The sequence below is a fragment of the Coenobita brevimanus genome, chromosome 64 (genome assembly GCF_032717465.1).
Source record: "Coenobita brevimanus isolate Jiangsu-jjx chromosome 64, ASM3271746v2, whole genome shotgun sequence".
NCBI classification, from domain to species: Eukaryota; Metazoa; Arthropoda; class Malacostraca; order Decapoda; family Coenobitidae; genus Coenobita; species Coenobita brevimanus.
In genome coordinates this window covers 25,019,113-25,043,416 of record NC_137017.1, presented here as the reverse complement: position 1 = coordinate 25,043,416, position 24,304 = coordinate 25,019,113, and the positions used below count along the sequence as shown (strand labels likewise).

Genomic DNA, 24,304 nt, shown 5'->3' with positions numbered 1-24,304 from the left:
GCTATTTATGCAGAGTATGACGATACTGGAATGATTTGTGTAACACAAAACAGGACAGTCAGGTGTAATGAGCAAAATAAATCGCTTGGGAAAAGGTGTTAGGGAGCTATCTTAACCGACGAGAATGTGGACCAAGGAATCATGGTAGTAAGGGAAGGTCAGGAGTAGCATGGTATGGCGGCAGCAAGAGGATAGCATGTGGTAATTAGGATGGGCAGGAAGGAAGGACCAAGGCACGTACTCTCGTCGGCTATGGAACCTCTCTAACACCTTTTCCTTGGCAATTTATTATGTTCATTACACATTCCTGTCCTCTTCCGTGTTACATGAATTCTTCCAATACCGCCATACTCAGCATCATCAACGTGCAAAAGGATATTAACCAGCCATATCAAAAATTAAATTGCTAAGGAAGAGATGTTAGGCCACTTTCACACAATCCGGTTTCTCGTCGTGGCCGTTCACGGCACGGAACAGTGAACTGCAGCTGACTGAAGATATATGTAGGTTTTAGGCCTTCACACGGCACAGTCATGGCGAATCTGCTGTTACGGCTCACGTACGATGCCCCACTGGGTCTGTCTGAACTTGTGTAAGAGTATGCCTGTTTTCACATTACACGGTTGTCTGCTGCCTCTGCGCACGGGTGGTACTTGGTCCCACACTTGATCTTGTTGATACACGTGTGAAAAACTGCACTGAAGCGTCTTATTTTACATCAGTATAGCATGTGATGAAACAGACATAGATCATCACGTCATCAGTTGTTAATTCCTCAAACAGTGATATAAATGTTCCCAGTGTGTCTCTGTCCGCTGACTGGGTGTAAACAAGGGACTCTGCACGGTCGCCTTTTGTTTTTCCATAAATATAAGACATAAAAGATTTTCAGACGCTGCCTGCGATCCATCGTCTTCAGTTGCTGGATACACACAGAACTAGAGGCTGGACCTTGTTTCGGCACGGTGCGACTCGTTAACTTCGCGGCAGGGAGCCGTGACACTTCCGGTGTCATGGATACCCACAGTCACGTCAAGAAACCGGATAGTATGAAAGTGCTCATAGGGAGCTTCCTTACCCAACGAGAATATTGGCCCAAGAGACCGCGGCGTGAGCAGTTGCAGTGGCTCTCCTAGAGAGTACTGTACGAGGCAACTCAGTGCGCCCTCAACCATGGCGCTGATAGGACGTGTGGTGTGTGTAGTCATTCTCTTGTCCTCGCTTGCTGTGCTTTGTTGATGCGTCACCATAAATTCCTAAATCGACTGCCATTTTTAAAGTTTTATCCCTTGTAGGCTTTGAACGGATGCTTTTAGGTAAACTGTGAAGGGTTTTTCGCGTGATCTTCATTTTATGTGCAAGGTTTGAAAAATGATATATATAAAAAAAAGTTTGTCAAGTTTCATTTAGCGTCGTAGAGGAAAGTTTTAATAGAACGGGCAGGAAGTCAAGGTATTTTCATCGAAGATGTTGGGGTTGTATGCTGAAAACCTGGACGCTGTAAAATTGCTAACGTTTTAGTTGGGGACCCGGGGGTAAATTTGATTGTTTTGAATTGCGTTTTACGAGAAGACAGGGACGTAAACCATGACTGCCTGCTCTTGATGATCCTTGTGCAATCAGTGCAACATTCATTGACCACTAAAGATCTCAAAATCAGATTAATTCACTTTAATCGTCTGGTAGCTCTAAGAATGAAGCATAAAGGACATCATCTCACTGAAGTGATTGATTAAGTAATAAATCCTTCGCTATAGTTGATTCACTTTAACTTGACCAAGGTTTTCGTCCTTTTCCAGCTTGTTTCACGTAACTCAGTGGCGGAGAAATACAAAACTACGGCACTACATTCTTTCCAAACCACTTAATCGTGACCAGCACCATGTTTTCGTGTTTATCTCTTGTTACAGCTCAGGATTCAGGACGGAGAGATGGTAATTTTAGGCCAAGTTAAAGTGACCAGAGTGTACTAGATCCACACCTAAGCTGATTAATATCGTCTGCTAGAGGAAAGAACCAAGTACACAGGCTTTATATGTACTGAAAGAATATACCAGCAATCCTCTTGTGTACACATAATGAGAGAGAGAGAGGGGGGGGACCCAGCCATAAACAATGCTAAGAACTGTTTACAATATAGAGAGAGAGAGAGCGAGAGAAAGCGGGGACCCAGCTATAAACAATCCTGTGAACTGTTTTCAAATATATATATATATATATATATATATATATATATATATATATATATATATATATATATATATATATACAGAGAGAGTGAAGAGGGGAACCCAGCTATAAACACTGCTGTTTTACAAATAGAGAGAGAGAGAGAGAGAGAGAAGGGGGGGACCCAGCTATAAACAATGCTGTCAATTGTGTATATATATATATATATATATATATATATATATATATATATATATATATATATATATATATATATATATATATATATATACACTATGGAGAGAGAGAGAAGGGGGGAACCCAGCTATAAACAATGCTGTGAACTGTTTACAAATATCCCCCAGCATGAAGACGACGGACAAGGAGCACACACACACACACACACACACACACACACACACACACACACACACACACACACACTTGCAACTACCATTCAGTCATTCCCATCTGTCAATTTCATCTTGCCTTTTGACACAAACTAAGCAAGGCACATCAGTCACTAGGGTAAACAGCTGTGAATAAAATGGTGTGTTGCAAGCTGGAATATAGATACGGTGTGTGTGTGTGTGTGTGTGTGTGTGTGTGTGTGTGTGTGTGTGTGTGTGTGTGTGTGTGTTTTATTCTGTACAAAACCGTTACACTATACCTTTTCAATATTTCGTTGCACTTGATGTTTGATGAGATTTTCAGTGTTTTGGTACATAAAGTGTCTGCTGAGTATAGTAAAATAGTTTCACGTCAGCCGAAATAATATGCAAAGCAGGTAATTAGGATATAGTTAATGAACGACGTAGTTAACGAAAGACCTAGGGTGGTTGTGGGGACACTTGGGGTGGCTGTGGGAGTATGTGGGGTAGGTGAGGGTTCATTTGGTCTTACTGGGGTTCATGTAGGGTGACTAGGGGGCTCACCCACACCTACCTCATATGGCCCCAGATAAGGTACTGTGATTGCCTAACTCCCCCAGAAACCAATTATTGAATGACTTGTTCTGTTTATGTGTCATCGTATAACTGATTGGCGGTTTATTTAGATTGTGAAGAAACTGATCATTTTACCTCAATGAAAATGTCTATAAGAAAAAGGGAAATTAAGACATAGATGAAAACACTAAGAAATGCAGTAAACGACAATATGAAAAAGAAAACTACACAGTGGAACGTAGTGCAGAAATAAGAGATAATAAACAATAAAAGAATTCAGATGGTCAGGCAGACAATAGCTTTCTGGTGAGTAAAAGGGAACTAAGAAAAATACCCTAATATGAGGTATACATCAAACCTCTTGTCAGGAAAGAGAAGGAGACAAGGATATAGAAAATATCTATCATGCATCATTAAGAAAATACAGAAGCAAGAAACAAACAAAGCAGTGTGAGAAAAGTATAAGAAGAAACAAGCATTAACTTCAATTTAGGAAAAGGAGATACAAATAAATGAAAATGACACTAAGAATCATAGTAGAGGATATTACGAAATTTTATACAGAATACCATATATTGAGTGTTAGAATAAAACTGATAATATAGAAAACACAAGTAACTTGGGGGGGGAAAAAACTCTTTGAAAATGTAGAAACAGCAATTAGTATACATATGAGAGGCCGAAATAAAAGAAAAACACTCTAAAGAATCAGAAAAATCTAAGTAACAGTACGAGAAAAATCTTGGAGACGAGAATAAGCCAAAGAAAATATACCCAGAGAAATCAGCCCTGCTCCCTGAATAATCACATAGCTGCATCGGTCCTGTCACAGCCAACGTGGACAGCTTCTTCCTGCAGTAGTAAGAAAACGTGTAAGCTAGGAAAGATTTTTAGTCATACTGAAAAGAAAAGTACACATGAAAGAGGAAACTGCAAAAGAGAGAGAGAGAGAGAGAGAGAGAGAGAGAGAGAGAGAAAAAAAATACGACAAAAAAGCTGAGGGAACTGAAAAAAAAAAAAAAAAGGAGAGAGAAATACGATAAAAAAGCAGAGAAAACTCGTAAACCAAAGCAAAAAGAAACTGAAACCTGACGAGAAAAGAAATAGAAAAAAATATAGCACAGAAATAAGGTAAACAGCAGGAATAAACGAAAATAACTCACAGAATAAAGGTAACAAAAATAACAGCAAACAGAACAAAGCTACTGGAAATATGAGAAAAACACGTACAGAGACTAACATAATCATACAAAATCTATAAGAAACAGGGATAAGAGGAAATCAGCTGTGGTCTCGAAGTTGTATTCGTCTGCGTCGCTCCTGTCAGAACCATCACGTAAGCTTGTTTATTCCTGAGAGAAGAGAGTTGCAGGAGAAAATGAAAAACAGAGAAGTGCAGGCCATAGTGTGAAACAAAAAACAGAAAAAAGACGAAACACAGAAGTAAAAAGGAAGTAGAAATAAAGGCCAAAAAATAAATGGAAAAAAGGTGGTTCAGACTTAAATAAATAGAAGGAAATCGAAAAAAATAATGTGAAAGTGAAATGACGCATAAATAACAGAAAGCAGAAAACGACCAAATAGGAAACTGAACACCACCAATTAGGCAAATAATACCAAAAAACATGGGAAACAGAATAAATCCAGAAATTGTGTGAAATCAATGGTTTCTCAATTTCTTTCTCCAGCTGCATAGTTTCTTGTCACCAGCCATCTTGGACAGCCTTTAGCTGCTTCACCCGCTTGTGTGAACGACTGGATGAAAGATAAAAATTCACACAGAAGAAAGCTGCAGAAATAAGTGGGAACAAGGAAAATGAGAAATAACGGGGAAACAGAAATAAGGAAAATTTCAGATATTATGGGAATGAAAAGCACAAAAATAATACGAAAAGGAAATATGAAAAGTCTGGGAGATTAAAGAAAACAATGAAAAAAAATCACCTATCATCAGCTACAGTGGAAAAAAATTATGAGACAAAAGAGGGAAATATAAATAACAGTAAGAGGGGAAAAAATAAGCAGGAACAGAAAACGTAACGATACAAAAAGAAATGAAATAAAAATACCAAAAAATCTCGCGTAGGTAAAAAAAAAGAAAAAAAAAACACTAAGGGTAAAGAAAAACAGAGAAAAGGAGGAAAATTAAAGAAGAAAACGAGTTGAAGAAAAACTCGCATCTACACAAAGAATTCAGCAGCGAGGCGAAAATTGTCTTCTGAGTTCTGGTCTCCTGCCCAGAGTTCGACACGTAGGAAAGAAATTATCACCTTCTCATGCATGGTCTGGTGTCACCGTGGCAGCCATGGACAGCGTCAGCACTGTGTTGGTGCTGCTGCTTCTCCTCCAGCGACTGACAGGTGAGCCCCAACGCTTTGCTCAGACTGGGCCAAGTTTTGATAGGGACAAAGTTTGGGTGCTCGTCTTTACGGCCTTGTCTGGGTTCTTCCCGGAGTTTCTCTGTGAACGGTTTGTTGCTCTGCTGGTCGGGGTGAGGGAATGGGGGTGCCTTCTTCCTGAATTATTTGCCTTGAGAGTATATGTTCTTTTTAGGGGATACTTGTGTGGTGTGTGCAGGGTGGTTTTTGTGTGGTGTGGTGTGGTGTGTGGAGGGTGATTTTTGTGTGGTGTGGTGTTTGTGGAGGGAGATTTTCGTGTGGTGTGGTCTGGTGTGTGGACGGTGATAATTGTGTGGTATGGTGTGTAGAAGGTGATAATTGTGTGGTATGGTGTGTGGAAGGTGATCTTTGTGTGGTGTGGTGTGGTGTGGTATGTGGAGGGTGATTTTCGTGTGGTGTGGTATGTGGAGGGTGATTTTTGTGTGGTGTGGTTTTGCTAAAGTCGTTAAAGTCTACGCAAGTGAAATGCCTCGCGTCCGATAATCGTTAGTGGAAGACAGACGGGCAGAACCGCTCCTAGAGATGCTCCCTCATCCAAAAAGAAGTCAGAGTAGTGATGAAAACAACTCCCTCATTACATTAAGAGTAAAATAATCTAAAAAGAACAAAAAATGTTCATGGCATAGGCTTAGTGAACCTCTTGACTAATTCTATATCTAACCCTTCTACTTCGAAAAAAAAATAATAATAATAATGAGCAAAATAAAATAGTCTCAAGGTAGCAAGAAGAAAATGAAAAAAAAAAAAGTCTTCATCTCACTGACCGTCTTAAGGCAGTGCTTGAAAGACTGCAATTAACCCATTCAACTAGAGGACCTAATGTTCTTTTTATTCTTGCTATCTCCAGACGATTTTATTCAGCTTAGGGGAGTTTGAACTGGGGGGGTTTAGATAAGAACTGGAGGGGTTTAGATAAGAACTGGAGGGGTTTAGATAAGAACTGGAAAGGTTTTGATAAGAATTGGAGGGATTTAGATAAGAACTCGAGGGGTTTAGATAAGAACTGGAAAGGTTTTGATAAGATCTGGAGGGATTTAGATAAGAACTCGAGGGGTTTAGATAAGAACTGGAAGGGTTTAGATATGAACTGGAGAGGTTTGGACAAGAACTGGAGGGGTTTAGATGTATCCTTCATTAACTTCTCAACTAAAAGTCTTTTCTAAGCTGAAGAAAATCGTCTGACGGTACCAAGAATGTACCTAAAAATAATGCGATATCGGAATGGAGAAGTTCGTGTCAAAATCAAGCACAGAAAACAGAAATTGTCATGTTTGTCACGCTTTCATTTGATAAAACTCTTTAGGCTTCGCTGGAGGATAGAACTCGCCACTTTTTATTATTTTTTATATTTTCATGTTAACACCAAATTGTGATATATTTGAGCTTAATGACTGTGGGGTGTAGTGGTGGACTGAAGCTGACATTGACGCATCATCATCATCATCATCATCATCACAGCTATCAGCAAAAAATCCCTAACATTATCGCGATTACCAATTTGACCATCACTGTCACTTTCATCATCACCGTTATCATCATTATCACCATCATCACCACAGTTATTATAAAAAATCACCATCATCGCCATCACTACCACTCATATTATCATCATCATCACCTGCTTACCCTCGCATTCTACCCTCTTCAGCCCGAGTACATCACCTATAATTATATTCTCACTACAACCAGACGAACTTTTTACTGTTAAATAGTTCAGAAAAGCTTCCTGGAATTGAAGGGATTAATGAAGGCTGTATTTTAACCCACCAGGTCGAAAAGTATGTATAAAGTTGGGTAGGATTTTGTGGTGTTGGAATTTTACATATGTGACATCACCGAATAAGGGGATCTGTGGGAAAGAAAACGATGATGATGATGATGATGATGATGATGATGATGATAACGATGAGTGTACAGCATGTGAGTGAGGTGGAGGGAGGAGAGGGAGGGGGGAAGACCGAGGTTGAGATGAAGGGATGAAGTGGAGAAGTAGATGAGAGAGGTGATGACGATGATGATGATGATGATAATAACAGGTGTGATTAATGATATACCTGATTATAACCAGACATTCTCTTCGTTTCAGGTAAGCTGTTGTCGATGGTGTTTTTACTCACGCAAGAACAAAATTTATCTAGTCTATACCCAATTTGTTTTTATAAATAATTTGGCCTGTTTCACATATTTATACATATTTTACATCATTTTAGTTTTCTATATTTATTTATTTTATTTCCTTCTCATAATATCCTTCTCTCTCTCACTCAGTTTCAGGCTGTTTCCTTCTCTCCTTCCGTCTATCCCCTGTTCTTTCTGCCTCTCTCTCTCTCTCTCTCTCTCTCTCTCTCTCTCTCTCTCTCTCTCTCTCTCTCTCTCTCTATCCATCCATCCGTCTATCTATCTATCTATTTATCTGTCTGCAGTTTCGCTCATGTCTCTTGCTCAGGCTCTCTTCTAAGCACCTCTCACCATTATTCTCTCCCTCAATCCATTTATCTCTCCATTTTTCCCTCCTTCCCTCCTTCCAGTCATCTTTAAATCCCTTCCTTCCTTCTCTCCCTCTCACCAACTGCTTTTCCTCTCCCTCCCTCTCCCTCCTCCTCTCCTTCCGTTTCTCCGTCTGTCTTTATCTCTCTCCTTCCCTCCCTCCCTCCTTCTCTCCTTTCCTCCCTCCCTCCGTTCCTCCCTTTCCCCTACTCTCCGACCCACTCTCCTCTCTCCTGTCTCTCTCTCAGTTTCCTTAATTTCACTCCTGCCAACCCTCCTTCCTTCTATACCTGACCCCTTCCTCCTCGTCGCCCTACCTCCGTCCTTCTCTCCTACCGTCCTCCTCTCTCTCCCTCCTTCTCTTCCCTCTCCTCTCCCTCCATCCTTCCATCTTCCTCCTTCCTCCGTCTCCACTTCTCCATTGCCTCTCCATTAATTCACAGTGACTTTTAGCCACTGTAAAGTAACAAGTTTCAGCTGGAGAGAGAGAGAGAGAGAGAGAGAGAGAGAGAGAGAGAGAGAGAGAGAGAGAGAGAGAGAGAGAGAATGTGCGTTGTTGTTGATGAGGGGATGAATGAAGTTTAGATGGCTGTGATAAGAGAAATATATATAGTGGTGAATGGATGCTTTGATGGTGTGTGTGTGTGTGTGTGTGTGTGTGTGTGTGTGTGTGTCTGTGTCTGTGTGTGTGTGTGTGTGTGTGTGTGTGTGTGTGTGTGTGTGTGTGTGTGTGTGTGTGTGCACTTAGGTATGTACTCGTATGTATGCATATATGTGCATGATTGTATGTAGGTTTGTGCACGTATGTGCTCTTGTGTTTGTGTATGTGTACATAGGTTTGTGTATATGTGTTTATGCGCGTGTTTGTATATGTTTGTTTACTTATGTGTCTGTGTGGGATGTTACATTCCAATGCCCGGCTCAAAGGGGAAAAGTGGGAAAAAATGAGATCAAAGTCCAACAGACGGACTGGTCCTAGAATCAACCTCGGGTTCTTCCAGTTGCAAGCTGGATGTGCTAACTAATACACCACCGCTTCCCCCTGCCTTACTTAGGGTAAGCTGTAACTGATAAGGAAACCATAAAACTTACACTTTCTTAGAATACGATATGTAACCATAAATTTACAATCTATGTCCTGATTTACAGCTCTTGGTAGAGAACAGACGGAGGTAAATAAGTTCTTGTCCAGAGGTTTTATGGTCGGCCCGTATCAGGAAACGTAACTGAGAAGGAAAGCCAAAAAGCATTGCTCCACACTAGGACACACAGCTTTTGATGTTTTTTTTTTTTTTTTTTTTTTATGTGTCCGACTCTGGGCATAGGCTTCACAGCCTGCTATCAAGGCCCAGCAGTCCTCCTACATACCATACACCTCTACATGTGCAGTCCAGGTCCCTATTTTCAGCTCCATCTAACGGACTGGTGTATATGAGATTCTGCCCAAAAGCTTCATGGTTACAAAGGACTTTCTTTACCCTGACCTGGTCGCACCTGTAATTAACATAGGAACCTTGATTACAGCGTGTTATAGTCTGCAAGAATTTTACGACCTTCACTGAAAAGGAAAACGGTTTATATTTCATGCCTATCGTCTGCAGGAGCGTCATTAAGGCGGAAAATCAATTGTTACTGTGTCAGTTCTCCCCTTGTATACGACCCGCAATGTAATTAATGTACCCACATTCCAAACTGTACTACAGGGTGAACAGGGACAAGGGAGTAACATACTTTAATCATGAGTCTGACCGGTCCCTTAATAGATTTTATACCTATCGACTGCACGATGGTCAGGGAATCAGTATATGCTTTACGTCCCAATCTTCCCCACCAACACAATACATAAACGTACCTCCAGGACGCCAGTAGCAGCGCCGGGTAACTCTAAACAAAATATATATCTTCCCCTAGAATGCGGAACACAATATTTGTATTTATATGTAGGTCTGCATTTGTGCCGCTTGGAAAGCATGCATTGGGAGACAAACAAAGCCACGTTTTAATGACGCGGTAACAAGTATTTACTGCCGGGGATTACGTACCGTCGTGTGTCTCACTGCTGCTTTGACGTGATATCGCCTTTAGCCTGAGCTTTACCTGGTCTGAGTACACACACACACACACACACACACACACACACACACACACACACATTCACACACGCTGCTTAACAGTATTCACGCCGCCTTCGTGCGTTGGCTAATACAGCTTAATAGTGAATCATTCCTTGTGAAAATATCAGAGGCTAAGAGTGGCTAGTTGACACCTGCTTCCACAAATATTTCTTACTTGTACTCCACGCAGAAGTGTACAGTTGCAGACAATAATCATTTTACAGGTCTTGGATTTCAAGCAAACGAAGCGAGTTTTAGATTCTTCCCTCCAGTTTAAATGTGACAAGACAGTTTAACAATATCTCATTAGGTTTTGACAAAGGCTCTAGAACGAGCTTAAGTATTGTTGGCAGAATGTGGTATGACAGTGTGTGGTGCGGCAGTGTGTGGTGTGGCAATGTAAGGTGTGGCGGAGTGTGGTGTTGCAGTTTGGTGTGAAGTGTGTGGTGTCGCAGCGTGTGGTGTGGTAGTGTTTGATGTGACAATGTGAGGTGTGGTAGAGTGTGGTGTGGTAGTGTTTGGTGTGGCAATGTGACGTGTGGCAGAGTGTGGTGTGACAGTGTGTAGTGTTGCAGAGTGTGGTGTGGCAGAGTGGTGTGACAGTGTGTGGTTGGCAGTGTGTAATGCGGTTGTGTGTGGTGTGGCAGTATGTGGTGTGGCAATGTGAGGTGTGGCAGAGTGAGGTGTGGCAGTGTGTTGTGAAAGTAGAGTGTGACAGTGACTGAAGCCTTCCAGCAATATACAAACTTCTAATGCTCTTAAATTGAATCCTATTATAACTGGCTTGTGAGATTCATTTCCTGTCCCTGATCACTTTATTTTTCATGAAAACTTTAATATTCTTTTCTGCTTTCTGAATTTTTATAGTATTATCATAATACACCTTAATGACATACATACTGATATTATCTGAGTTTAATGTGCAAAATATACCGCTGAGGAAGAGGTGTATTAAAGTCTCCCAAATCAAACACAACACGAGAGTCATGGTGATTTTCCCCTGCATTATTCTCTTCAGCCAGAGGTCAGATTTGTTTTATTATTATCTTTTACCCCCAGACGATTAAATTCAGAGACGGATATACATTTCGAAATGGGAAACCTACAGCCTTCATTAACCATTTCACCACCAGGGGAGCTTCAGTGCTGAATGAAATTGACTGGTAGCAGGAGGAATTAGCAACACAAGTACGTCATTGCGTTGAAGAAGTTAACCTTAAAAAATGTGAGAATTTTGACTATTTTGCCTTTATTTCTTATAGTATAAAACACCGCACCGTGATGATGCCTGACTTATTCTACTCTTGCTACCATTAGATCATTTCACAGAACTTTACATTTTTTGCCAACACTATATTTATGTCTTGTAACAGATCACAGAAAGATCAGCCATTGAGAACCTGTGCAGGACAAAGAGAAATGGCGAGCAGTGAAGGGGAGGACAAGCGTTTGAGTGAGGTTAGAGGATTGAATGAATATTGATATGGCGGTGTGTGTGTGTGTGTGTGTGTGTGTGTGTGTGTGTGTGTGTGTGTGTGTGTGTGTGTGTGTGTGTGTGTGTGTGTGTGTGTGTGTGTGTGTGTGTGTGTGTGTGTGTCGCCTGCAGCATGGAAAACGGAGGGGAAGATGCAAAAGGCGGATAGTTCAGATGCATTTCAGTTTTGTAGCTACTGACATGGAAATATAGCCTTGAGAGGGAAGATGAAATGTTTTCGAAAAAAAAAAGAGGATGTTCAAAGTTGTAGCCTTGAAAGAGAAATGAATAACAGAATACCAATTAAGGATCCATTGATTTCAGGATATCGGAACTCATGATCTAAAAGGCTGCAGGTCACAGGCAAAGGGAATGAAATTGTTGACAAATTGCATACATCTGAGACTTGAGAATATCGGTGCTCGTGTGTTATGGAGTTGGACAGAGATGGGGTGAGTGCGTAGTTAGATGGGTGCTACGTGCATGCCGTAATGGAGTTGGAAGACAGGCAGGCACTTCAGAGGAGCAGTGATAATTAAAACAGCAACAGAAGATAGACAGACAGAGAAACATACAGACAAACAGAGAGAGATAGATAGATAGATAGGTAGATAGAGAGAGAGAGAGAGAGAGAGAGAGAGAGAGAGAGAGAGAGAGAGAGAGAGAGAGAGAGAGAGGATGGTTGCGTCACTGTGGGAGAAGAGAGATTGAAAAGACTCATTGAGGGGAGGAAAACTGAGGATCCGAAAAGACTTTGATTTCTTGTTTAGAAATAATATGGTGAGCCCCCATCGTCTCCTCCCCCTCCCCCTCACACACACATAAAAACTGCACTCCACACTGGGGAAAATGATGCCATATACATAGTCAGTAGTTATGAAGTGTTACAGATAGCAGAGTTGGTTTGGCGCATCCAGTCTCTGAGAAGCTGATTTTGCAAGAGACATGTGTTACGGATATAAGCTATACACACACACACACACACACACACACACACACACACACACACACACACACACACACATACACACACACACACATAGATAGATAGATAGAAAAACAGATAGGCAGATAAACTGATAGATATTGAGAGAGAAATGTAAAGGAAACATAGGAAACAGGATCACATAGGATACCCACAGCTAAAGTCTCTAGTACATGACAGGTCCTATAATGAACAGATGTAAACTGTGAGATAGACAGAAGGGTAGATAGAAAAGATGGATAAATGCACAGAAAATACAGCACACAGGTAGACAGAGAGATGGAAACACAGATAGATATACAGAGAGTCAAGCTAAAATGGTACACTCAACCACCAGAAATGTTCTAAAACGCTACGCTTACTTCTCCCTGACTGTTTGTCCGCCTATCTGCCTGTCTGCCTGCTTGTCTGTCTGTCTGCCTGTCCGTCCTGCCATAAGAGAGACGGAGGCATGAATATATAGACAGCGTGCGTACATAGACATACGCATGTAGACACAGACAGATAGATAGGTAGATGGACAGATAGGCCGGTAGGTAAAGAGGTAGCAGGTAATAGAAAGGTAGACAGACAGGCTGAAAAAAAAAATGCAGAGACATAGGTATACAGATACTGTACAGAGATGGTAAGAGACCAACAGACATATAAACATTAAGATGCAAATTGGCAGAAAGTCAGAGGCAGAGAAAGAAAGACAAGTAAACAGACAGAACGCAAAGAAAGACTCGAGGAGACAGTAACAAACAATTAAACTTAACAATATATATTTATTCCTAGTAGTTAACAGTAGCCCAGATACTGTGAGAGAGAGAGAGAGAGAGAGAGAGAGAGACAGACAGACAGACAGAGATGCAGTATATACAGAAGGTGGATTCACGGATATATACTTGTAGTAAATAGAAAGAGTATTGAGTACGTTGTTATAGAGATAGATACACAGATAGAAAAGGTGTCAAGTAAGGTGGTACACGACTGACTCCAGCACATGATAGGTCTTAAAACACTCCTCTCTCTCTCTCTCTCTCTCTCTCTCTCTCTCTCTCACACACACACACACACACACACACACACACACACACACACACACACACACTACTTCCAAACTACTATTAAGTCTGCAGCATTCTTTCTGTCACGTCAAACTCTCCTTCTTCTCAGTATCATCCTCGTGTCGTTCATCCTCTGTGTGTCTCTTGTTTCTGTTCTGGTGTTGTTCACGTTCTAAACAGAAGAATTAGGCTTGGAAATTCCTTGAGTCTATCCGCAACGCAATGGTCACTCACACAATCGGCGAGTCCCAACATTCCCTCCATAATAAGAAAAACAACAATCGAATTTACATCCAGGTCCCCAATTATGCAGTTTAGACAACAGGAACTAAAAGGAAAAGCAAGATTTATTTAAGAGTCTGAAAGTTTTAGAATCGAACAAGTGTTTTTCCAGCTGCAGGCATGAAGAGCTAACCAGTGTATCGCCGTCTCCTCCTTAGCGTTCTTCTACGGGGGTCTTTGTGTACTGTCAGTGGAGATGTACCGTTGGAAGTTCATTACACACACGAATTGAGGTGACCACTTCACTAAAAGGACGTCATTTTCGTAGGAAGTGGTAGAGTGCAAGGCTATTAATTTCTGCTTGCTGAAGGAGCTGACAGAGAATATAAGTAAGGTTTGTGTGTGTGTGTGTGTGTGTGTGTGTGTGTGTGTGTGTGTGTGTGTGTGTGTGTGTGTGTGTGTGTGTGTGTGTGTGTGTGTGTGTGTGTGTGTGTGTGTGTGTGTCACTGTACATACATATGAATACATACATACATGTACTTTTAATACTGGTGCAGTGGCCAAGCGAAGTGAAAGGATACCCGGGTAATAAAAATCTTTAAACACACACACACACACACACACACACACACACACACACACACACACACACACACACACACACACACACACACACACACACACATATTCCGATGAGTACAAGTGAACTGCTACAAAATACAATCCAATCTCCGTCGGCCCAAGAGACGTAACTGTCAGAGACATTCAAAAAATGGCCCAGGAAAGTGAAATATTGTTGGCATTAATTCACTGTTGACTCCTACTACTGCTGCTGCTGCTGCTGATGTTGTATATCCCTACCACACACCACCACATCTCTACTACACCTCCACCACACCATTAGCCCACCCCCACCACACCTTCACTGCACCTCCACCACACCTCTAGCCCAGCCCCACCACACCTTTAACCCACACCCACCACACTATTAGTCCACCCCCACCACACTGCACCTCCACCACACCACTAGGCCACCCCCACCACACCTTCACTGCACCTCCATCACACCTCTAGCCCACTCCCACCACACCTTCACTGCACATCCACCACATCCCCACCATACCACCGGTGCACCTCCATCAAACCCCCCACCACGCTACCACAACCCATCACACCTCCATCACACTTCCAAAACATTACCACATCACCACACCTCTACCATATTTCCACATTTCCACCACACACCCACCACATCTCCACTACATCTACACCAGTTCCTGTACACGTATACCACACCTCCACCAAAGCATCATACCACCACCGTTGCTCCACCACCCTACCACACCTCCACCTCTGCCACATCTACGAGGTAAAAATCAGTTGGTAAAAACAAGCCTGAATATGAAACAGTGTTGGTGCGACAGCGTTGGTGGGGCAGGTGAAGCGACGGATTTTTTTTTTTCTTACTTTTCTTTGTGGCTGCAGTCGTTGTCTGTTTGTATAGCTAGTTGTACCGTGTGGCCACACCTCACACCGTTGTCATCATCATTTCCATCATAACATTTTTCTTGGGAGTGTTCGTCATTGTCACGATCATCCATATACGAGTAGTTATTATGTCACTGTATTTGTGACGGTGCAAAATAAATTAGGGATGTGGGAAACCGTTCCCTGGAACACTAGAAACGAAGTGAGACTCCGAGGATGGATTAGGGCTACTTTGGATCTGCCTCTTATTGCTTTCTGCCAATTCTTTCTGACAACGACCAAACCATGTCTGGTATCTCGGGACTCGAGTAGAGCAGGAGCGAGACTAGGATAAGCAGTTTGATCTCATGTCGTCCCACAGCTCCACCACCACCTCTTCTGCCTCAGACAGTGGCGTCCCCAGCAGTGGCGAGAAGGCCCACGTGTGGCCATACCATGTGGCGGCAGATATCGGAGCGTCCTACCCGTGAGGATTCTGTTGTCTTCCCTGGAGATAGCCATCCTATAGCACAAACCTTCCCGCAAGTACCCAGTCCAACTCACCAACACTCATGGTAGTATGAGGATATTCAGAAAGGGAGTTGATTGTCAAAGAATCACCCCATCAAAAAATAAGTCATAGAGTTAAAATGCTTATCTGCTTCCATAGTCTTGAATAGTTGATAAACATAAATCGCTTTTAACTAATAAAAAGTGGCAATCAGACATCCAGGAGATAAATTATATTTTTCATCTTCTCAGTGAGGCGGGGTCATGTAGTTGATGCTCATCAGGCAGTCCATCAGACGCCTTGAAACAAAATATACATTCATGTTTCATGTCATCATACTCGGCCATCAGGCAATAGAGGATAAGAGCCAACCTCTGGACCTAACTCGTCACAAAGTCAAGCCTAATCTTACTCGTCGCTAGGCCACTTTACTCCATCATCCACGTTCAGCAGCATCAAGTAAATCGTGTGTGCCGCCTCGCACAGCCTTCTGCTACACTAGAACAGAAGTTTAGCAAGGCAGTATGGACTTTCCTGTCGCCGTGCATGGTATGCTGGTGTTGTGCATGGTGTGGTGTGTGACAGTGTTGTGATGTATGGTATAGTGATGATATGGTGCATGGTATGGTGGTGTTGTGATGCATGGTGCTGTAGTGTATGGTATGGGGGTGTCGTGGTGCATGGTGTTTTGGTGTATGGTATGGAGGTGATGTGGTGCATGGTGTTGTGGTGTATGGTATGGAGGTGTTGTGGTGTATGATATTATTGTGCATGGTGTGAATTTGTATTGTGTTTATGTCATACCGCTGCTGTTTAACGTCCAAGTGCTGACTCGCTGATTTGTTTGTGCTGTGCTGTAATTTGCATCGATATCAACGCTCTGGTGCAGCTTAATGGACCCACACTGTGCAGAATCATTGGCTGTATATCAATTGCAACATTTATATATATCACACGGCTAATTAATGATGGTGAGAGACTGAGCATGGGAGTGGAAGTGATTGAGTTACTGGGACGAGGAAAAAGGAGACCAAAGAAAGTATTGTTGACCAATTTCCGTCGTATCAGTTGCAACATTTACTCGTATAAACTATTTAAAAAATTTGAATTTGAAGATGTTAATGATGAGTTGGTAATTGTGGGACCTATTTTCACTTTGTACCTAATTCTCCCAGTTTTGAAATTTCTTGTGTCTGTTTCAGGATCGCTCTCACCCGATTTATTTTTTTTATTTTATTTTTTTATTTAATAACAGAACGGAAGAAAGAAAAACGAATGAATAAAAAAAAAATAATCCATACACCAGATTACTGGTGTCCTCTGTTCAAGAAATATCTGTAACAGTTAGATTTGAACAGCTGTGGGTTGAAATTTGGAGGGAAGCAACTCTGTGGAAGCGAGTTCCAGAGAAATGCAGTTCGGGGAATGAAAGAATTCTGATAGGCAGAAGTTCTGCATTATGGCTGAGTGACATTTCAGTTATGAGCGCTACCAGATGCCCGAGTAGCACGAGGGAAGGCATGGAGAGGTGGCACCATGGAATCAACTTCGTCTGAGCATTTGCTATAAAAATATCTGTAAATTAATGCAAGGGAGGCAACATTCTTTCTTACTTGCAGAGGAGGTAGTTTATTTGTAATGGCAGGGTTGTTAATAATTCTAACAGCTTTGTTCTGAATTTTGTCTAGTTGTTTTAATGCAACCTCTCCACATCCATTCCACAAGGGTAAGCAATATTCAAGCTGAGAGCGCACATGACTCTTATAAATTATAGCTAACTGCTCGTCAGTGAAGAAGTTACGGACTCTGTACAATAATCCAAGTTTTTTTTGAGGCGGTTTTAGAAAGTGATCCAACATGAGAGGTCCAGCTGAGGGCATTGTTAAGTGAGACGCCAAGAATTTCAATACTTTTGGAGATGTGAATATTAGTAGCACTGAAGGTAATGTACGAGTCTGGCAATATCTGTCTACTAGTAAATTGGATATATTCAGTTTTACTAGCATTAAATGAGACAAGGTTGTTTTGTCCCCATTCACTGATCGTAGATAGGTCTTGATTTATGGAGATGGCTGTACTGAGTTGAAAGGTAGAGATATTAGACTTTGTAAATGGGTGTCTAAGGGTGAATGAACTATGTAGTGTTGAGTCATCTGCATATGAGTGGATGGGATTGTGGGTGACAGATAAGAGATCATTATTATGAACCAGGAATAGGGTTGGCGGCAGAACTGATCCCAGCGGCACGCCGGGATTAATTGAGTGAAAATTGGAATATACACCATCTACTTTCACCCTTATTTTCCTGTCACTAATATATGAAGAAATCATTAAGTCGGAAAAAAAGAAAATGAGTCAGGTAGAAATAGAAAAAGTAGATCAAGGACAAGGATTCTAAGGGATGGTTGTGTGAGAGATGAATGGCTGGAAAAATAAGAGGAAGAGCAAGAGCAAATTGGTGAAATATATGATCAGGATGTGTAGGTCTTGGGTGGTTAGATGAAGAAGAAGAGTTAGACTGAAAATGAAGTGGAGGGATAAAATGGGAAAGTGTAATGTGGGGTTCGTGGGGGAAGAAGAGGGAGACCAAGACGAAGGAGGAGGAATAGTGACAATTTCTACGAGGGAAAATGATGAGTTTGTTGGAAGAAAAAGCATCACAAGATTTATTGATATATGTTGTCCATTCACACCTTCAGGACAAGAAATTACTCTTAAGTGGAAAAGAAAGGTGGTTAGGATCAGGTAAAATACAGACCATCTTAACTGAGAAAATAAAAAAAAAATGACGGTCAGCAAGAATCAAATTATGGGTCATTGCAGTGAAAGGGTTAACTGCCTCACTAGAGTTGGTTTGTTTTCATCTGTTGGAAGTGGGTCACTCTCGCAATATGAATGCTTATTCATGGTTGTGTGAAATTTTATAAGTCTTAATTATGATGTAGGAATGAGTCTCCTTGGTGACTAGTCTAATTTATCCTCCGATCTGGCTACAGGTACTGAGCTGAGAGAGGTTAGGGAGTTTTGTCACACGAGATTAAACAGACTATAGGATGGTGTGTTTTTTTCATTATATACAGACTACCATTAAAATATTCTATAGAGTTAAGGAAAGACCTCTAATAATGAAGGGATTAATGAAAGCTGTATTTAACTTATCTTAATCTGAATAATACTGTCTTGATGCAGCGAAAGCAGATTAAGTCAAGACGCTGTCAAAATTAAAGAATTAATGAAGGTGTTATTTTATCCGTCAAAATTGGAAAAAGTTCTGCGGTAAAATAAAATGATCTGACGGTAGCAAGAGTAAGATTTAAAAGGCGCCATTTTCCCAAGGTCATTGATGGAGGCTGTGACTCTACAATGAGTGACAAGCCAAATGTTTTCCTGTACACCAGGAAACAATTTACTACGCTGGGTGGTAACCATATTAACAAATATTGGCGCCTGTTGGTTTAGTGGATATTTATGGCGCTCCAATCGGATTGAGCCGGTGAAGGTTTACATCCAAGGGGTGGTTGGCGTTTATTGCTCACGTAATGCCACTCAGGGATAAGTGAGGCTGGTCACTCTCATCTTAAATGTCAGGACCAATTTGCCTAGCCCCGGGCCTCAACGCTCCTCATGGGGCAACGTAGGAGTGGATGATGATGTTGATGTTCTAACTCCTTTCTTGACCTGAACAAAAGTCTGAAGGTATCATGAATAAAGTATATAAAGGTATTTCCGTAGTAAAAATTTCTAATGAAGGTTCTACTACCTGAAATTGAAGAAAACTCATTAAATATTTGACTAATATCGTTTGGGAGTGACATGAACACAGAAAACTAGTCAATGTGGCAATAGGAGTCATAGAGCCAGTAGTTTTCCTTATGGAGATATTATTCTTTAACCAAAATCATCTCAAGGAAGGCTTAGAATACACGCTATGCTGGAAAATTTGTCTGACGGTGGATGAACGGTTCAGTGGTTGGAATTGTTCGCTTCCACTCACCTCAGATCACCACTGCGTAGAGATGAAAAAAGTGGTTACGAGGGGCCTTAATTGCTGGATTAGTACAAGCTGAAAAGTCTGTGCCATTCTGTGTCTGACTGCATTCCTGCAATACCAGTGAGAGAGAGAGAGAGAGAGAGAGAGAGAGAGAATATTTTGATGACGGAAGAGAAGCTCAACGACGAAACGTGAAAAATATTGGGATGATAAAAGCAGAGAGAGAGAAATGAGAAACAGAAAAGAAAGTGAAATGAAAAACAGAAAAGAAAGAGAGATATTCTGAACGTGCAGAACAAAGCTGAACTCGGAGTATAAATTTTCTTCCGACAAGAAGATACTGACAGATAGATAGACAAATAGAAAGATAGATAAACAGATAAATATGTAGCATGATACTGTAGATAGCCAGGCAAGACGAAGAGTATAAGAGCACTGACACACAGACATACAATAGATAAATGGAGAATTTTACATATACATACACTGCTAGACGGGCAGATACGGTAATATAATATACAGATAGAGTGACTGATAAAAAAAATTGAGATAAAAAAGATTCTGATATGGTGGATATGTTGGGGGATGGCTGGACACTGAGAGACAAATTACTAGATAGATAAACATTGAGAAGGATACCTCGATAGATAGAAATATAGATAGATTGATAGAGATATAGATATGGATATAGATATAGGCTGATAGATATTTAAATGTATAAAGAGATATAGATACTTAGAGGAACAGGCATAGAGATAGAAAAGTAGTGACAGACGAACAGATAGACAGATAGATAGAGATTAACAGAAACCATACAGAGAGAGAGAGAGAGAGAGAGAGAGAGAGAGAGAGAGAGAAACTGACAAGCCGATATCCTGCATGAATTATTGACTAGTAGTTGTGGTAGCTGTTGCGGTAGCGGTGAGAACTGTGGTAGAATGTGGTAATTGTGGTAGTCGTGGTCTGTGTGACGAGGTAATGGTAGTTGTATATAATAGTGGTTGTCGTGGTGGTAATTGTGGTAGTGATGGTAGTTGTATTGGTAGTTGTGGTAGTGATGGTAGTTGTGCTTAGAGTCGCAGTTGTTGTAGTTTAGTCAGGTGGTGGTAGTTGTAGTAAGTGGTGTTAGTGGCTCTGGTTGTGGTAGTGTTGATAGCTGTGGTAGTAGTGGTAGTGGCTGTAGTTGTGTTAGTGGCGGTAGTTGTGGTAGTGATGGTGGTAGTGGTGATGATGGTAGGTTGGTGGTGTTGGTAGTGCTGATAGTTATGGTAGTTGTGGTGGTATGGTTGCTACTGTGATGTGGTAGTTGTGGTAACTGTGGCAGTAGTGGTAATGGTGGTAGCTTGGTAGCGATGATAGTTGTAATGGTGGTTGTAATAGTGTTGGTAGTGATGGTAGTTGTAGTAGTGTTGGTAGTGCTGATAGTTGTGGTAGTTGTGGTGATGTGGTTGTTGCTGCTATGTGATAGTTGTGGTAGCGGTGGTAGTTGTGGTAGTGGTGGTAACTGTGGCAGTGGTGGTAGTAGCGGTAGTGATGGTAGTTGTGGTAGTGTAGGTTTTGCTGTGAGTTTAAACATTATTTAATTAATCAGTCAGTCACATAATCAAATAAAAATGACATTACTTTTTGCAGAGGTTAAAACGGAATTAAATTTTCTATCAGTATTAAAAAGTATATGGAAAAAAAAAAACACTGAAAAGGAGTGAAAAAAAACACTGAATTTAATCTTCTATCGCCAGCAGGAATATCTATATCTATATCTATCTATCTATCTATATCTATCTGTCTATCTATCTATCTTTCTATATCTATCTATCTATCTATCTATCTACCTATATATATATAAATTGTTTGGCAGTGAAAGGTTCATTATATTGCCGGTCAGAATAACGGATAAAGTTTGTTTCTTGTCCCTTTTCAGCCAACATAGCGTTTGGGGACCTGGGTGTACATTGGATTGTCGCCTGTGGTATTCTAGGGGAAAGATTAGAACTTGGAAAGATTATTATCTTACCTCTGTGCAGGTGAGAGGCATTACTCCTAAGGCTTGTATCCTCGTCTCTTATGGAGGCTTCCTAATGCCTCTCTCTTTTCGATTTATTCTTAGATACGGCCAGTTATATACAGCTGGTTGATGTAATTTTATACGTTATTTATGAAGGTCATGGGAGGAGGCGATTTGTTTGTGGCCACCCCTTACGGGACTGAAGCGTCTGGCAATAGATTGATAGATACATAGATAGATAGATGGATTGTGATACTTGAATGACTTAAATAACACGGAAGAAAATAGCAAGGGATAATAACCAAAATAAATTGTTTCGGAAGAGGTGTAGGGAGCTTCCTTAACCGACAAGAATACGGGCCAAAGCCTTCATCTTCTAACAAGGCTCCTATGACCCTTCTAGCCCCAGCCCGTATTTCATATTTATTTTCTTACTAACTCCTTATTGATTTCTTGAGATGGAATAAGAGGCTCTGCACTATACGATTTTATTCATCTTGGTAAAAAGTTCTCACATGGAATCGAATCGGTTAGTAGTAGTAGTAATAGTAGTAGTTGTGGTGGTCGTCGTAGTGGTAGTAGTAGCAATAGTAGTTGTGGCAGTTTGTCTCCGGAGCTCAACAAAATCTCCCAGTGGTAGCAAGAACGTAACTGGAAGGGCTTCCTTTGATTCGATATGTTAATGAACTGAAAGCCTTGAAAGTATTAGTACCAAAGGGGTGATCAGCGAAGGTATGTGAGAAGCCATGTGATGCGTTAGAAGGGCTGCTAAACCTTAAAAACCTGTGTTATTTGGATACGTTATAATAATAATAATAATAATAATAATAATAATAGCTCTTCTGTCTTCAGCAAGGATGGAAAAGTCAATTGTAACGGAAAAAGCATAAAAAAAATAAACATACATCAGTTCAGTGGAATCGTGTGTTGACAGCAAGAATGAAGCCAGTGGGAATTAACCAGAATAAATGTATTTTTCGTCAGCAAGAATAGAATATGAATGTATTGTTATATTAAAAGACTTTAAAAATATAAACAAATCGTCGTTACTCTAATAGATAAAAATGATTTTCATCGCCTGCGGATAGGAAGAATAAAATATAAACTAGAAGTTTCAGAGAACGCTTACATTGTCAATGCCAAAAAGATTTATGATTTACTGCTACGCAACCAACTTCACCTGCAACATTTTACGAACATATATTTTTCACGGTCTCACATAGTCAGTTAATTCAACTGTCTTCTCTACACTGTCACCACAGACAGAGAAAGCATACCTCCACCACACCGATGTAAATTTTGATTCATTCCTTCATTCGGACCCGGATCCACCTCAGAATCTAATCAACTCTTCCATGACCCACTGCCCATCGATCCACCAGATTCCATTGGGATCCGATGTAAGATTTTTGAGATATGTTATACACAACAGACAAACGGACATGGTTAAATACAAAACCTCTGTCCAACTTCTTTTGGCAGATGGTAAAATTGACTAGACAATGAAGGGGTATCTATTGTATGTGTAGGTCTTTCCCAAGTCCTGACAGACCCCTGGTGTTTTAAGACAAAATGCTGAACCGATAGAAGGTTGAAGGGAGGTTGAGGATCAAAGGAGGGAAGGGGAAAGAAAAGGAGAGAGACCACCAGATAAGACAGTGGTGGCTTTAGAGATGTGCAAATTGGGCATCTGCCCAGCCGTCCTTCCCCAAAAAGGGACCCTCAAATTTGGCTAGTTCCAATTAATGAGCCATTTTAATATGTTTTCATTATTTATTCTTTCATTTAACACCACACGTAAGTAAAAATATTTAGAACCTAGAACCCGTAGAAAAGCTACTGGGATTTTAACGTCAGGATATGAAAATCACAAGATATGCTGGAAAGCCGTATTTGACTTCTGCCCAGGACCCTGCGAAGTGTAAGGCCACTGCTTATATGGGGAGCTGGAAGAGGAGACAAGAAGTAGCTGAAAAGGGAAAGAAAGAAGAGAAAGAAGGAGGAGGAGGAAAACAAAGAGGGGAAAAAAAGCAAAAGGAGAGAAGGGGAGGAGAAGGAGTAAGGAGAGAAACTGAGATAAGAGGGGAAAGAGGAGAGGAAGCAGGGAAAGGAAATGGAGGAGAGAGAGAAAGAGGAGAATGAAGAAGGGTAGACAAAAGGGAAGATAAATAGGAGGAGGGAAAGAAAGAGGAGGAAGGGTACACAAAAAGAAAGAGTAATTGGAGGTGGGAGAGAAAGAGGAGGAGGAAGGGTAGGGAAAAAAGAAGAGAAATAGGAAGAAGAGGAGGGGTAGAGAGAGGAGGGGGGGAAGGGGAGAGAAACAGAAAGAGAAATTGGAAAAGTAGGAGGAGGAGGAGGGAGCTGTTGAAAATGGATGACTTCGAAAACAAAACTAAAAATGAAGAATTATTTCCACCTGTCAATTGGATGTAGTGTGGGTAACAGAGGGATGTAGAAGTAAAATAGACAGACGACGGATTCATA

The 24,304-nt window shown here is 41.1% G+C and overlaps 1 protein-coding gene across 1 annotated transcript in view; it reads left to right on the top strand.

Annotated features, from left to right (window-relative positions):
- The first annotated feature begins 5,289 nt into the window (after positions 1–5,289).
- Positions 5,290–24,304, top strand: part of LOC145404673 (uncharacterized) — a 117,923-nt gene continuing 98,908 nt past the window's right edge. Inside the window, exon 1 of the mRNA XM_080276215.1 lies at positions 5,290–5,476. Coding sequence (XP_080132341.1) covers positions 5,422–5,476 — 55 coding nt within the window. The 5' untranslated portion in view covers positions 5,290–5,421. The remainder of the gene's footprint in view (positions 5,477–24,304) is intronic.